The 13,498-nt window shown below is 43.6% G+C and overlaps 4 protein-coding genes and 1 pseudogene across 4 annotated transcripts; 3 read left to right on the top strand and 2 right to left on the bottom strand.

Moving 5' to 3' along the window:
* Positions 1-705: 705 nt before the first annotated feature.
* On the top strand, positions 706-1,198 carry LOC101474533 (histone H2A-like). Its single transcript, XM_012922891.4, has one exon. The coding sequence runs from the start codon at positions 781-783 to the stop codon at positions 1,156-1,158; it is 378 nt and encodes a 125-aa protein (XP_012778345.1). The 5' UTR covers positions 706-780; the 3' UTR covers positions 1,159-1,198.
* A 964-nt stretch (positions 1,199-2,162) lies between these two features.
* LOC101474255 (histone H4) lies at positions 2,163-3,383 on the top strand. The gene has a single exon (XM_076876247.1). The coding sequence runs from the start codon at positions 2,187-2,189 to the stop codon at positions 2,496-2,498; it is 312 nt and encodes a 103-aa protein (XP_076732362.1). The 5' UTR covers positions 2,163-2,186; the 3' UTR covers positions 2,499-3,383.
* Positions 3,384-5,568: 2,185 nt separating this feature from the next.
* Positions 5,569-6,084, bottom strand: LOC106675009 (histone H3). The gene has a single exon (XM_014408716.4). The coding sequence runs from the start codon at positions 6,065-6,067 to the stop codon at positions 5,657-5,659; it is 411 nt and encodes a 136-aa protein (XP_014264202.1). The 5' UTR covers positions 6,068-6,084; the 3' UTR covers positions 5,569-5,656.
* Positions 6,085-6,387: 303 nt separating this feature from the next.
* LOC112431017 (histone H2A-like) lies at positions 6,388-6,816 on the top strand. The gene has a single exon (XM_024799558.2). The coding sequence runs from the start codon at positions 6,413-6,415 to the stop codon at positions 6,797-6,799; it is 387 nt and encodes a 128-aa protein (XP_024655326.1). The 5' UTR covers positions 6,388-6,412; the 3' UTR covers positions 6,800-6,816.
* Positions 6,817-10,987: 4,171 nt separating this feature from the next.
* LOC101480043 (histone H1 pseudogene) lies at positions 10,988-12,283 on the bottom strand (annotated as a pseudogene).
* Between the last annotated feature and the right edge of the window lie 1,215 nt (positions 12,284-13,498).

Genomic DNA, 13,498 nt, shown 5'->3' with positions numbered 1-13,498 from the left:
CCCTAGACCCGAAGATGCCAAGACGCTTAAACTCCTCCACTTAGAGAAGCAATTTGTCCATGACCCAGAGTGTGTGCTCCACCCTTAAGCTTGTTGGAGAGGTGCTCCACCCTTGGAGATGCTCATCCAGCTTCTTCACCCTCAGTGGTCAACATACGCCGGGGTGAGTTGGAATTCATCATTCACTGAAGGAAACAGAACTAACAATACCACTGATCAGGAGAACCTTTGAACATAATGTCCTTCAGTTACAATTATCTTATATCGATCAACCTTAAGACATTTTTGTGTTTTCATGTGATTATTTTTCAAAGTAAAAGCAAAAAAAAAAAGAAAAAAAATGCTGATGTACATGTGGACTGAAGCCTCCTAATGTAAATACACAGGCAGAAAAAAACCCAAAAAAAATCATCCTTATTTTTATTTATTTCTAATTTTTGTGCGAATGTTTATTGTCAGTGCTGTATCAAACAGTTTTTATTTGGCTCTAGTTTATTGTAATAACCTTGGTCTTCGTATCCTTTTTACATTGTATGAGTATACAATGTAAATATAATCTTACAACCTAGTGTATTTTTCGAAGTCCTTTGTGTTTCACATTTCCCTGAGATCTTGTTTGTCACAGAGTGGACTACGTTTTTGTTTCTGATTGGACCATCCCGCTGAAGCGCAAGCTGGCCAATGAGCGATCAGGAAGAGGCCGATGGCGTCGATATAAACTGAGACTCTGCTGTTACACAGTAGCCTGTTTCTCCTCGGCAAACGGAAAAAGATTTAAACATGTCTGGACGTGGTGGCAAAAGCGGCAAAGCGAGAGCTAAGGCAAAGTCTCGCTCCTCACGAGCCGGGCTTCAGTTCCCTGTCGGTCGTGTTCACAGGCTGTTGAGGAAGGGGAACTACGCAGAGCGCGTTGGTGCTGGAGCACCAGTGTATCTAGCGGCTGTGCTCGAGTACCTGACCGCTGAGATTCTAGAACTAGCAGGAAACGCTGCCCGCGACAACAAGAAGACCAGGATCATTCCCCGTCATCTGCAGCTGGCTGTCCGTAACGATGAAGAGCTGAATAAGCTGTTGGGTGGAGTGACTATCGCTCAGGGTGGTGTGCTACCCAACATCCAGGCCGTGCTTCTTCCTAAGAAAACTGAGAAGGCGAAGTAAACCTCCAGTATTTCATAAAACGGCTCTTTTAAGAGCCACACCAACTTAAGAGTTATCCTCTAATCACAACCCCCGCGCTAACATTTACAATGTGAATTACAATCTATAACACACTGATTATTAATGTTGTCGTATAGAGTGTGCCATTTCACTGTGCAATATAAGCAAAAGAGGCATAGCTTAATGTGCAGGATGACCTGACGAGACCAGGAACTAAAGCGTTCCCATTTTAATAATTTCACTTTTTTTTTTTTTTTTTTTTTTTTTTTGTTGTTGTTGTTCCAAAATGATCACCTCAGATTCACCAAGTTGGCTGGCTGCATCGGTCGCGAACGAAATCGCTCTTAGAGCCAGATCTTTGACGTGAACGACGCGAGCCGGCTCCTCATCGCGAGCTGTGTTTTAGCACAGGGTCTATCATGTTGCCGAGCACAAAGCACTCGAATGTGATGAGCTTTCAATTGTGTTATTTAATTGATCTCGGTAGCTCTGTTTTGGAAGTTCAGTTAACGCTAGAAATGTGTTTTGGAGTTTGTACTGTTTTGTCTCTTCGGTCCACAGCATATATTTATATATCAACACATATAAATAAAACCACGTATTTTATATTAGTAATTCCTTTTGTGCATAATTGTATATTGTTGTTAATAATAAATTAGAGCAACAAAACAACCTGAAGAGGCGGTTCAGAGCCGGCTCTTTTTAGTGAGCCGAGCCGAAAGAGCCGGTTCTCTAAAAAGAGCCAGAAACCCCATCACTAGCATCTATAAACTGTTTAAGCACAGCTCCCAGTGTTACAACAGAGTAGCTATCTCCAATTTCAGTCTAAATCAATTCACAACCAGTAACTCAATGACGTAGTGCACCGAGAGCAGATGTTTGCTTTCCCAACCCGGAAATGCGACTAGCCTGTGAGAAGCTGAAGTTGGGCCAATACTTGGCTGTTCTCAATCACGTCCGCAAGTCGCCTTTAAATTACGGGGCTGGCTGCTCGTTCTCCAGTAGTGTTTCTACACGGCTTCGAGAAAATGAGTGGACGCGGAAAAGGAGGCAAAGGACTCGGAAAAGGAGGCGCTAAGCGTCACCGGAAAGTTCTTCGTGATAACATCCAAGGTATCACCAAGCCCGCTATCCGCCGTCTGGCCCGCCGTGGCGGTGTGAAGCGTATTTCCGGTCTAATCTACGAGGAGACCCGTGGTGTGCTCAAGGTGTTCCTCGAGAACGTGATCCGTGACGCTGTTACCTACACTGAGCACGCGAAGAGGAAGACTGTGACCGCCATGGACGTGGTGTACGCTCTGAAGAGGCAGGGTCGCACTCTGTATGGTTTCGGAGGTTAAATCCACAGCTCGACTCTACAACACAACGGCTCTTTTAAGAGCCACACACTTCACTTTAAGAGCTTTGTTCTACAATCTTGTTGTTTTTGTCATAATTTGGAAGGAAGTCCTGAAAATATTAGTAACTACCTGCCAGTATCCCCCACTGACTTCTGAAGCAATAGTATGTTGTAACTTCACAAACTATTACCGACTCACATTCCCAACATATTACAGTGACTTAATCTTTCTATAGGCTATAAGATTAAGGTGTTTCTAATGTGTGCTTTTCTTCACAAAATTACAATAACTGACATAACCACAAACTGAACTTCAGAGGTTACAGACCTATTCAATACCACTGTTTATTAAAACTCACCTATAGCAGGAGTGTGAACACTCATAGACCAAACGATAGATTTCACTAATTTTTTTTTTTTTTTTTGGTTTATTTGTAAATGTCTTCTTGCCAGAAATTCGCTTAAAGCAGAAGTGCTTATTTAATAGGGTTTTTTCTTTTCTTTTTTTTTTTCTTTTTTTAAAGATAACCAACCCACCTTTGGTCTAGTACATGGTGGACATGAGTGGATGGAGCTCTAAGAAGCTTTTGAAACTTCTTCCTGATGTCTGCCTGAAATATCATTTTCACCAATCATATCAATGTAACAATTCTGATGTGTGATCTTTCTTTCTCCACAGGCTTACTCAGCCTACAATCCTGACATAACCTTCATACAAGGAACACTATCAAAGATATGTTTTAGTACCCAGATTTTATGGACTTGAAATGCAGCATGTCTGTTTAAACTGCAAACAAAGTATCAAAGGGAACTGTAAATGATCTGTGATGAAATGACCCACATCGCAATCAAGAAGTTTTGTCAGGTTGTCTACGTTCAATTGACGTGCTTCCAGGTTAAAAAAATAAATTAAAAACATTTTAAAAAAGCTCCTTTGAAGGAGCAGATCAGAATTACAGAAAATACACCACACACAAAGTGTGTTTGCATGTAGCACACAGCTGTGGCTCGCTGTCGGTCTAAATCAAGCCTATTCAAATGGAGGCCCGCGGGCCAAATGCGGCCCAGAAGCAACCTGCCTGTGGTCCTGGCAGAAACACAGAGAAAACGCAAAAAATTAATTAATTTTTAAAAAAATTAAAAATTCCTACAGCGTAGTGTAGACTGTGAATGCAACACTCTTAGTAGCCTAGCAATATTTAACCCACAATGCACCGTGATGTAAACATATTAAAAAATCATCGTAATATATGATGCGACAACAGCATGTCTTTCTCACTCCAAAAGCGCAAAATTGACAATGAAAACTGTCGGTTTAACCCTGCCCGGACTGACAAATACTTATTCGTTTTACCGAGTTTAATAATCTTACAACCGGAGTTGTACTACCATGGTGAGGGTCCTGTACAGCCCAAGAGAGAGCTGCAGCATCTTCCCTTCGTGTTTGCTTCTTGGCGAAGAAGAAAAGGCCTTTCACAGATTCTGAAACAGTGAAATACTGCATGCTGGCCGTGGTGGATGCGGTGAAAAGTGAGTGTGACATCTGCTATTAAAAACGTACCCCTGTAGGACAGTTCAAATATTCGTAGAGTTGAAGTTCTGGCGTCAGACGAGTTTGAAATGCTGTTCGATGACCTGAAGAAAACTGATGTAATGTCTATAGCAGGAGATCAGACAGAACTGATAATGCACAGTTATGCGTATATGTCCGTTTTTTTGGATGGGAAATTGCTCGGTTTACTACCGTTAGAGGGACACACAGCTGGCGAAATGATGTTTGAGAAGATTTAAGCTCTTTTTGAGGAAAATGGTCTGGATATGAAGCGTGTCTGTATACTTGTGACCGATGGGGCTCCATCCATGACAGGAAAATGGTCAGCGAAATATTTACTTTAATTTTAAAGGGAATTATCAAAATGTTTTTTTGTTATTATTATTATTTCAAATGTGCAAAAAATAGTTTAGTTATAGCTCCTTTTTTTGGTGTGCATTTGTCAGAGGTCACCACCAGATTTACAGGGGAAAAGGAATAAAATAAATACTTGTTTTTCAGTACAGTTGTGTGGGTTTGAAATTGATCATGATCTGCTGCTTACTGGCTTCAAAAAAAATATCTGGCCCAGATAAATTCCTCGGTTTGAAAATCTGGCCCAACTAACTTCGTAGTTGAATAGGCATGGTCTAAATGAATCTCAGACCTAAATGAGAGTTTGTAGTGATTTATAATTATTATTATAAGTCTGAACCTCTTTAATCTACTCAGCTGTCTTGTTTTTACGTTTTAGTGCAACTACTTTAAGGAACAGACAATGTTTATGCTCTTACTACACAGATTTCTGTTTTTACAGCAAGTTTATAAAAAGAAAAGTCTAATAACTTTACAATTTAAGTCAGTCAGATTTTTATTCATGTAGTAAAACAGCTAAATGTGTTGCACACACTGAGACTACCGTAACAGGGCTGTCCCACTTCAGTTCTAGTGTGAATATGAGTTTGACACCTATGGATTAAAGATTTAGTTTAATTACTTTAAGCAAGTGTAGTTGGTTGAGGACAGTCGCGGGATTTTATTTAGCTTTCTCAGTCTTCTTGGCCTGGATGTTGGGCAGCACACCACCCTGAGCAATTGTCACTCAGCCCAGCAGCTTGTTCAGCTCTTCGTCGTTGCGGATGGCCAGCTGCAGGTAGCGGGGACGATCCTGGCGTGGGTGTAGGTTTGGCATTGGTGGGGACGGATGATTCAACCACCGAACCCTGCCCTGCTTTTGTCTTTGCTTCTTGATAAAAAGAGGAGAAATATACTTGCCTACATATGCTGTTCTACATGCTTTTAAACCATTTAAAATTACAATTCATAGTTTTATATGTGAATTATATAATGTCAAATTACTATTAAACAAATGACTAAGAATTTTAGACTTTAGTTTACTTCAGCCATATTTCATATAAATCAGGTATCATACAAAAATAAAAAAAGCTTCATTTTTGTAACTGAAGTCAGTGATTTCCACGTTCATGCCAACTATAGTTTCTGGTATAGAAAGAGCATGAAGATTAAAGTGTGAGTATAATATTGATGTAATAGTAAGAAAGGAGCGAGCTCTTGGTGGGAGGGAGGTGGCTCTGAAAAGAGCCGTTGTTTGTAGGTGAGCGAGTAGCTTAAGCTCTCTCTCCGCGGATGCGGCGAGCCAGCTGGATGTCTTTGGGCATGATGGTGACCCGCTTGGCGTGGATGGCGCACAGGTTTGTGTCCTCGAAGAGACCGACCAGGTAAGCCTCACTGGCCTCTTGCAGAGCCATAACGGCAGAGCTCTGGAAGCGTAAGTCGGTCTTGAAGTCCTGAGCGATCTCGCGGACCAGGCGCTGGAAGGGCAGCTTGCGGATGAGCAGCTCGGTGGATTTCTGGTAACGGCGGATCTCGCGCAGAGCCACGGTACCGGGCCTGTAACGGTGAGGCTTCTTGACGCCTCCGGTGGCCGGGGCGCTCTTACGGGCAGCCTTGGTGGCGAGCTGCTTCCTGGGGGCTTTGCCGCCAGTAGACTTGCGAGCGGTCTGCTTGGTTCTTGCCATTGTTTCTCACTTTTCTTCTTCTGTGATACGAGCAGATTTTGTAGCAAACAGAGGAGACTCGCTGCTCTTAAAGTGTGTGCCTGGCTGTGACGCGGTGCCGCTCCGGCTCGTGATTGGTGAGGGGCTCCACGTGGTGCTCAGCACCGTTCAGAGGAGCACCGCCCCGCCTCGGTGTGTGCTTCTCATTGGAGAAAAGTGCATTGAAATTGCGCGCTGCCGCAAGCCTCTCTGCGATTGGTGCGTGACGAAGCTGCGCGCGCTCTGCGGGAATATAAGCGAGGCTTTGAGCCGATCAGGCCACATTTCTTTTGAGTGTTGATACTACGAAGAGAAGAACCTGTCAAAATGAGTGGACGCGGAAAGACTGGAGGCAAAGCCAGAGCTAAGGCCAAGACTCGTTCATCTCGTGCCGGGCTTCAGTTCCCCGTGGGTCGTGTCCACAGACTGCTGCGCAAAGGCAACTATGCGGAGCGTGTGGGAGCCGGTGCGCCCGTTTACCTGGCAGCTGTGCTCGAGTACCTGACCGCTGAGATCCTGGAGCTTGCTGGCAACGCGGCCCGCGACAACAAGAAGACTCGCATCATCCCACGTCACCTGCAGCTGGCTGTGCGCAACGACGAAGAGCTTAACAAGCTCCTGGGGGGAGTCACCATCGCTCAAGGTGGTGTGCTGCCCAACATCCAGGCTGTGCTGCTGCCCAAAAAGACCGAGAAGCCCGCCAAGGCCAAGTAAATGCAAAGCGCTCTGTTTCAACAAAAAAACAAAGGCTCTTTTAAGAGCCACACACTTCTCTCTGAGCAAACTTCCTTCTTGATGCGTTATTAACAACTTGTGTACTTGGAAATTTAGCAGACATGCACCTTTATTTATTTTGAAATGTATATTAACTCATGCCATCTTTCACAGTAAGGGACTCAAGTGCACCTTAAAAACTACATTTTTAATTGAAACTGTCAGTTTGCTTTATTGTCATCAGGCAAGAATAAAAAGTTAAAGCTCAAATTTTAACATTACATCCCAAAATAAAACTAAAAAATTTGCAGTGTCTCTCACTGTGTGATTAAGGCCTGTGCCTTGTTCAACCTCAGTGTGCTCCTATAGCTTAATAATTTGAGGTCAATTTGAAGCTAATCATTAGTGATATCCTAACTATGACTGTAAACATGCATCATGGTTCACTCACTTGATAATAAAAGCAGATTTTAAGCTCATGGAAACACAAACGCAATAGTAAATCATAACGCAGAACATGATGAGGAGCGGGACAGGTGGAGTTCTTTGGTGCTGCAGGAACTATCCAGGTACAGAGGGAGGAAAATGTGGAGCTGTTTGCAACATGTTCAGCACTGCTGCTGAATTTGGGACATTTTGCAAAGTCTGTGTCTATTGTGAGTACAATAAAACAATGATTACAATACAATGTACTTAGGTTTGCTTAGATAATAGGGGGCAGCTGGAGATCAGAGGAACAGAAAATGATTCGTAAGTGTTGATTTTGTTAGAATGACTTTGTCAACCCCTGTTTTAAGGACAATAGTGGATTTGTGTGCTCGAAGCATTTCATGCGACCTTAAAGCTCTCAAGAAGGACATTGAGTTGCTGAACCCTGACCTCTAACGTGCCAAATCAGTAGGTTTATCTATAAACTTTGGCGTGTCTCTGTATGGAGGAAAGAATTTATTGACAGTGGGGGTCTGCCTTTTGTAAAATGAGAGTTACAGTTACTAGCCTGGGGAGAGGACAACCCCCACAACAATAGAATTAGTGGAAAACTACTGAGGGGGACACAGGGCAGCCGCGGACTCTTCTTCAGCTGGGATATCAAAAGGATCGGTGAGGTCAAGAAGAAGTAAACCTCAACACTATATTTTTGAAATAATGGGTTTCCTCGCATCCTTAACCCTACAGAACTCAATTTGTTCAAATGTACATGAATCAAATTGGTTATGAAATTAGTAATGAAATAAATACATGGTAAAATAAATAGCTGTCTGGGTTCAGCTTGGAGTAAAATGTGTGTCCTTAAAATCACCGAATATCAATTCAGCTGGCCTAGATTTAGTCAGGTAAGGTTGTTGAGTAAAGCATTTCAAGTGGATTATATTGGCTAGGTATCAATAAACTATACATTGTACTTCCACTAAAACAGCCAGTGTAGGCTTACAAAAAATAAAAATATAAGTGAAACATATCTCATATATAGATAATAACATGCATCTATAAATGTAATATTTTCTGTCATATTTGTTGTTTTTTAATAGAATATTTTAAAATGTAGGTGATAACTTTTAAAGGTGTATTTCTTGTATGATAGTGTCTCATAGTAAAACAAGAAGTGGTGTGATGTCTTGTACTATGAAGGTATGGTTGCAAATATTGAGTTAACATCAAAATTATAGCAACAGTGCTGATGTTGACTAGATGTTGTATTAAAAGTATATTATTCTAGATTAACTTGAATACTCACATAGTAATGGAGGTCTCAACATACTGCAGTCCCTCTGGCTGAACCAATACAAAATGGTTATTGGAAACACACAACACATAGTACTGTATGAGTTATGGTAAATAAAGTAAAGAGGTTTTAGTATGCAGGTTAACTTGAATACTCACCTTACTCAATGTTGGGGGATACGTATTTTCTTCAAGAGGTCGGTTTTTTCTGCAACTCTGTCTATGATCAAGTCATTGTCAAGGGAGATGAGGATGTCTTTCTCTGTAGTCATAAGCATGAATGCTTCCAGGTGTTCTTGTGACTGTGTGCTTCTTATTCTACTTTTTATGTGTTTGAGAACAGAGAAACTTCTCTTACATGCTACCTGTGTCACAGGCAGAGTAAGAAGGTACCTGTATCCCCAGCAAAGAATATGATAAGCATCTGTGAAGAGGTTGTATCGTTTCAGAATCTGATAACAACAGACTGGGCATTCCTTACAAGATTTGCACTGTTTGTTTAGTACATCTGTGTTCTCTTCTTCGTCATCATCACAGCCAACCCCTACCATCCTGACCTTGTACTCTTCAAGTGCAGACATTTTAAGCCGTGGCCACTGAGACACTTTAACTCAGACTGCAAGTTTCTTTCCTTTTTTTTACTTGCAGCTGCGTTTTGCATCGTTTCTTTCCATCGTCTTTGCCTCCTACTCCACTTCTTCTACTCCTTGCCTGGCGGCCACAGCCAATGCAGCTGGCATCCAACTTAGAGGTGCAGTGGGGAAAAAAATACCGTATTTTCGCAACTATAAGGCACACATAAAAGCCTTAGATTTTCTTTAAAAAGTGCGGGGCGCCCTATAGTGCAGTGCGCCCTGTGTGTTGTAAGGAGGACGTAGTAGAGAACACCACGAGAACGCTAAAGGGTGAAGTGTGGGCGTTGATCGTATATACCGGACAATCGTTACCGTGGAACATCGTTGTTTTAACACCCCTGAAAATGGCAAAGAGACACACTTATGAAGCACAGTTTAAACTGAAGGCCATCAGCTACGCGGAGGAACATGGAAATCGAGCAGCCGCGAGAGAATTTAAGATTAATGAATCGATGGTTCGCAAGTGGAGGAAGCTCTAAAACAAGCTCCGGCAGGTCAAGAAAACGCAGCTGAGTTTCCGCGGACATAAGGCGAGGTGGCCCGAGTTGGAGGAAAGACTCGAGCGGTGGATCATCGAGCAAAGAACGAGTGGGAGAAGCGTTTCGACGGTCACCATTCGACTAAAAGCGGTTTCGCTAGCAGAAGAAATGAAAATTGAACATTTCCGAGGAGGTCCGTCTTGGTGCTTTCGTTTCATGAAACGCTGCCATTTTTCCATCCGGACCAGGACTACGGTAGCGCAGCAACTTCCAGCGGATTATACCGGTAATGAAAAGCTGGCCATCTTCCGCTCCTACTGCAGCAAACACATCGCCGACAAAAACATCCAGCCCAGCCACATCACTAACATGGACGAGGTGCCGTTCACTTTCGACATCCCGGTGAGTCACACTGTGGAGAAGAAGGGGACCAGCACGGTAGCGATAAGCACAACGGGGCACGAAAAGTCTTCTTTTACTGTTGTGCTTGGCTGCCATGCTAATGGACAGAAACTGCCGCCTATGGTGATTTTTAAGAGAAAGACTTTGCCTAAAGAGAAGTTTCCAGCAGGAATCATCATTAAGGCAAATGAAAAAGGCTGGCTGGATGAGGAAATGATGAAAGACTGGCTGAGGGAGGTGTATGTAAGGAGACCAGGTGGTTTTTTCCACGCATCACCATCGCTGTTGATCTGTGACTCTGGCTGTGAGATGTGCACGCATAATGTGAAAAAACAAGTGAAACAAATGAACTGTGAGCTTGCTGTCATTCCGGGAGGCCTGACAAAGGAACTCCAGCCGCTGGACATCGGTGTGAACCGCCCGTTCAAAGTAAGGCTGCGAGCGGCGTGGGAGCGATGGATGACCGATGGGGACCACAGTTTCACTAAGAGTGGAAGGCAGCGCCGGGCGAGTTACGCCACAATTTGCGAATGGATTGTAGATGCTTGGGCTAACATGTCTGCTGGCACTGTTGTTCGAGCTTTCGCAAAAGCCGGCATCATTTCCGAGGAGCCGCACGGCACGGAAAGTGATTTTGACGGTGAAGAAAGTGAACCTGGCATGTTTAATGGAGATTTAGCACAGCTGTTCAATTCAGACACAGAGGATGAGGACTTCGATGGGTTTGATTGATGACAATTACCGGTAATAAAAATGTGAGTACCAAACTCAGTTTTGCTCCCGTTTTATTTTTAAACACGCATACTTGTATGAGCCCTATAATCAGGTGCGCCTCATGTGTGTGTTAAATACAGTAATGGCACACATAACTGAGACTGCGCCTTTTAGTACGGTGCATCTTATGGTCGTGAAAATACGGTAGGTGTTGAAAGCATGCGTGGAGAGTGGTGGGCTGGCCCGCCGGCCTTCCTGGAGTACCGGCCATTCTGTGATTCTCCAGAATCCACAGATGGCCAGTCCGCCGCTGGTGGTGAGTGTGAGGAAGGGGCTCTTGTGTGTTGCTGTGGTGGCTCTGAGAAGAGCCGTTGTTGTGTGAGAGTGGTGGCAGCTCACTACTTCGTGGCTGCTGTGGCCGCTGCTGCGGGCTTCTTGGCCTTCTTGGGCAACTTCTTAGCGTCTGCGGGCTTCTTGGCTGCTACTGCCTTCTTGGGCTTTTTGGCAGCTGCTGCCGGTTTCTTGGCTTTGGCCGCGGCAGGCTTCTTGGCTTTGGGAGCGGCTTTCTTTGCGGGTTTCTTGGCTTTGCTCTCAGTAGCCTTCTTGTTCATCTTGAAGGATCTGGAGGCCCTGGTGCCCTTGGTCTGCACCAGAGTGCCCTTCGCCACCAGGCTCTCGATGGCAGTCTTGACACGGACCTTGTTCTTGTACACATCGTAGCCTCCGGCACCCAGAGCCTTCTTGAGAGCAGCTGCGGACACACCGCTGCGCTCCTTGGAAGCGGCCACGGTTTTCACAATCAGCTCGCCCACGCTGGGGTCAACTTTCTTGGGCTTGGAATCCTCCAGCCGTTCAAGAGGATTCTGCTTTCTTCCGCCAACTGAAAAATGTAAAATGTAAACACAGATTTTTGTCTAAGATAAGTAAAATGCTGCACAATACCTCCGACCAACTCCATCATGTGCTGACCAGTCATAGGAGTTTAGTGAGAGACTGAGATTACCAAAATTCACCTCTGAACACCACAAGAAATCATTCCTACCTACTTCCTGTACAACTCATCCATCTTATGCACAGCACTTACTACAATAGTTGGATTATATAAAGGCAGATAGAAAGGGAAAGGTGGCTACAGAGCCAACAAATTAGGAATCAGATTGAAGATAACTTTGATGGAAATTCCTCTTTGGTCATAGCTAGAAAAGCTGGATGCGAAGGACACAGCAGAGCCTGACTGTGGCATAGGCAGTATAGGCAAATGCTAAAGGTGCCATCTGGAAGCGCAAGTCTGTATTGAAGTCCTGCGCGATCTCACGGACCAGGTGCTGGAAGGGCAGCTTGCGGATGAGCAGCTCGGTTGATTTCTGGTAACGGCGGATCTCCCTCAGAGCCACGGTACCGGGCCTGTAGCGGTGAGGCTTCTTCACACCGCCAGTGGCCGGCGCGCTCTTACGTGCAGCTTTGGTGGCGAGCTGCTTCCTGGGAGCCTTTCCTCTGGTGGATTTACGGGCAGTTTGCTTCGTTCTGGCCATCTTGGTTTGTGAAAAGAACGTTATACAGTGTACTGCAGAGATGCCCCTTTATCCGGTCGTAAAGTCTGACAAACTAGCCGTGTCTGGACCTAAACTCCGCTGCAGGTCCATATATCAAACATCACTATGGCATTACTGAGACTTGAAAAACTGTCTAAAGTCTTTCATCTTTAATAAAATGATCAGCGTTCTGCTCTACCAGGTGTAACAATTGAGTTTAACATCCAGGCATCCATGAAAACGGAATTTATGATATTTAATGGAGTTAGAAGTTAGCAGGAAGTTAGCTCGCTAGCTTCTATCTAAATACAATATAGCATGTCCTGACTGCGGGGTTTTGGAAACAAATTAAAACGTACAGCTCTGTTATCACTTCCAACATAAATGAAGACAGAAAACTAAACAGCAGTGATGTTTGTAGGGTTACTGAAGTTTGGCTAGCTGGTATATAATGATGTGCTACGTGACCGCTAGCGACACAGCTATGTTAGCATAATATAAACAAGCTAACTTTTTTCCACTCGATAAAAGTTAACGTGAGTGTTCTCGGTGGTCAGGAACAAATGTAATCGCATGGCAGGATGCTGTAAAGGACCAAACTTCAGCCAGGAGAACAACTGAGTTAAGATATTCATTGTGTGTATTCATGTTGTACAGTGTTTAACTGCATTATGGTTACTGTGGTTTAACAGAGACAGTATTTTAGTTGCCACCACAAGGAGGCACTGTTTCATTGTAAGAGCACGGATGCTGCGTCATCACGCCCCTAAGAAAAAAAAGTATACCACAACGAAAATGGCACCCATGAGAAAAGTTTTGCCGCGTGTTGATGAGGAATAAAGTTCACAAAATATTAAGGACATTTTTGCCTCCGTCGTCATTTTCCTTCGAGTTGATCGCTGTCGATGCTGCAATACTCAACAAAAACATTAGCAGAAGCTTAAAATAAATAATAACTAATAATCCTTTTGTAATTAAAACAATGTTTTAAAGCTTGGAAAGTTTAACAGGGACTGACATTATTTCTTTATTATTTTAAGCTTCATTCTTACAGGGAGGACTATGTGTTTCTGGATAAAGACAGCTCTTTTGCAGCTTTGCTTCGGTACACCACCTCAGTGGGTTTTGAATTAAACTATGGAGATGTGTTTGAGGTGTAAACTTTCACTTTTAGTTTAGGCTTCAAAACAAGTGTTGCTTTAACTGTCTAGGAAT

This window comes from Maylandia zebra, linkage group LG17, assembly GCF_041146795.1.
Source record: "Maylandia zebra isolate NMK-2024a linkage group LG17, Mzebra_GT3a, whole genome shotgun sequence".
Classification (NCBI taxonomy): Eukaryota; Metazoa; Chordata; class Actinopteri; order Cichliformes; family Cichlidae; genus Maylandia; species Maylandia zebra.
Note: the sequence above shows the minus strand (reverse complement) of the source record. Positions and strands in the feature narration are given on the sequence as shown.

Bases quoted from the DNA above. Each gene is read 5' to 3' on its own strand.
- LOC101474533 (XM_012922891.4), top strand. From the start codon at position 781: ATGTCTGGACGTGGTGGCAAAAGCGGCAAAGCGAGAGCTAAGGCAAAG.
- LOC101474255 (XM_076876247.1), top strand. From the start codon at position 2,187: ATGAGTGGACGCGGAAAAGGAGGCAAAGGACTCGGAAAAGGAGGCGCT.
- LOC106675009 (XM_014408716.4), bottom strand. From the start codon at position 6,067: ATGGCAAGAACCAAGCAGACCGCTCGCAAGTCTACTGGCGGCAAAGCC.
- LOC112431017 (XM_024799558.2), top strand. From the start codon at position 6,413: ATGAGTGGACGCGGAAAGACTGGAGGCAAAGCCAGAGCTAAGGCCAAG.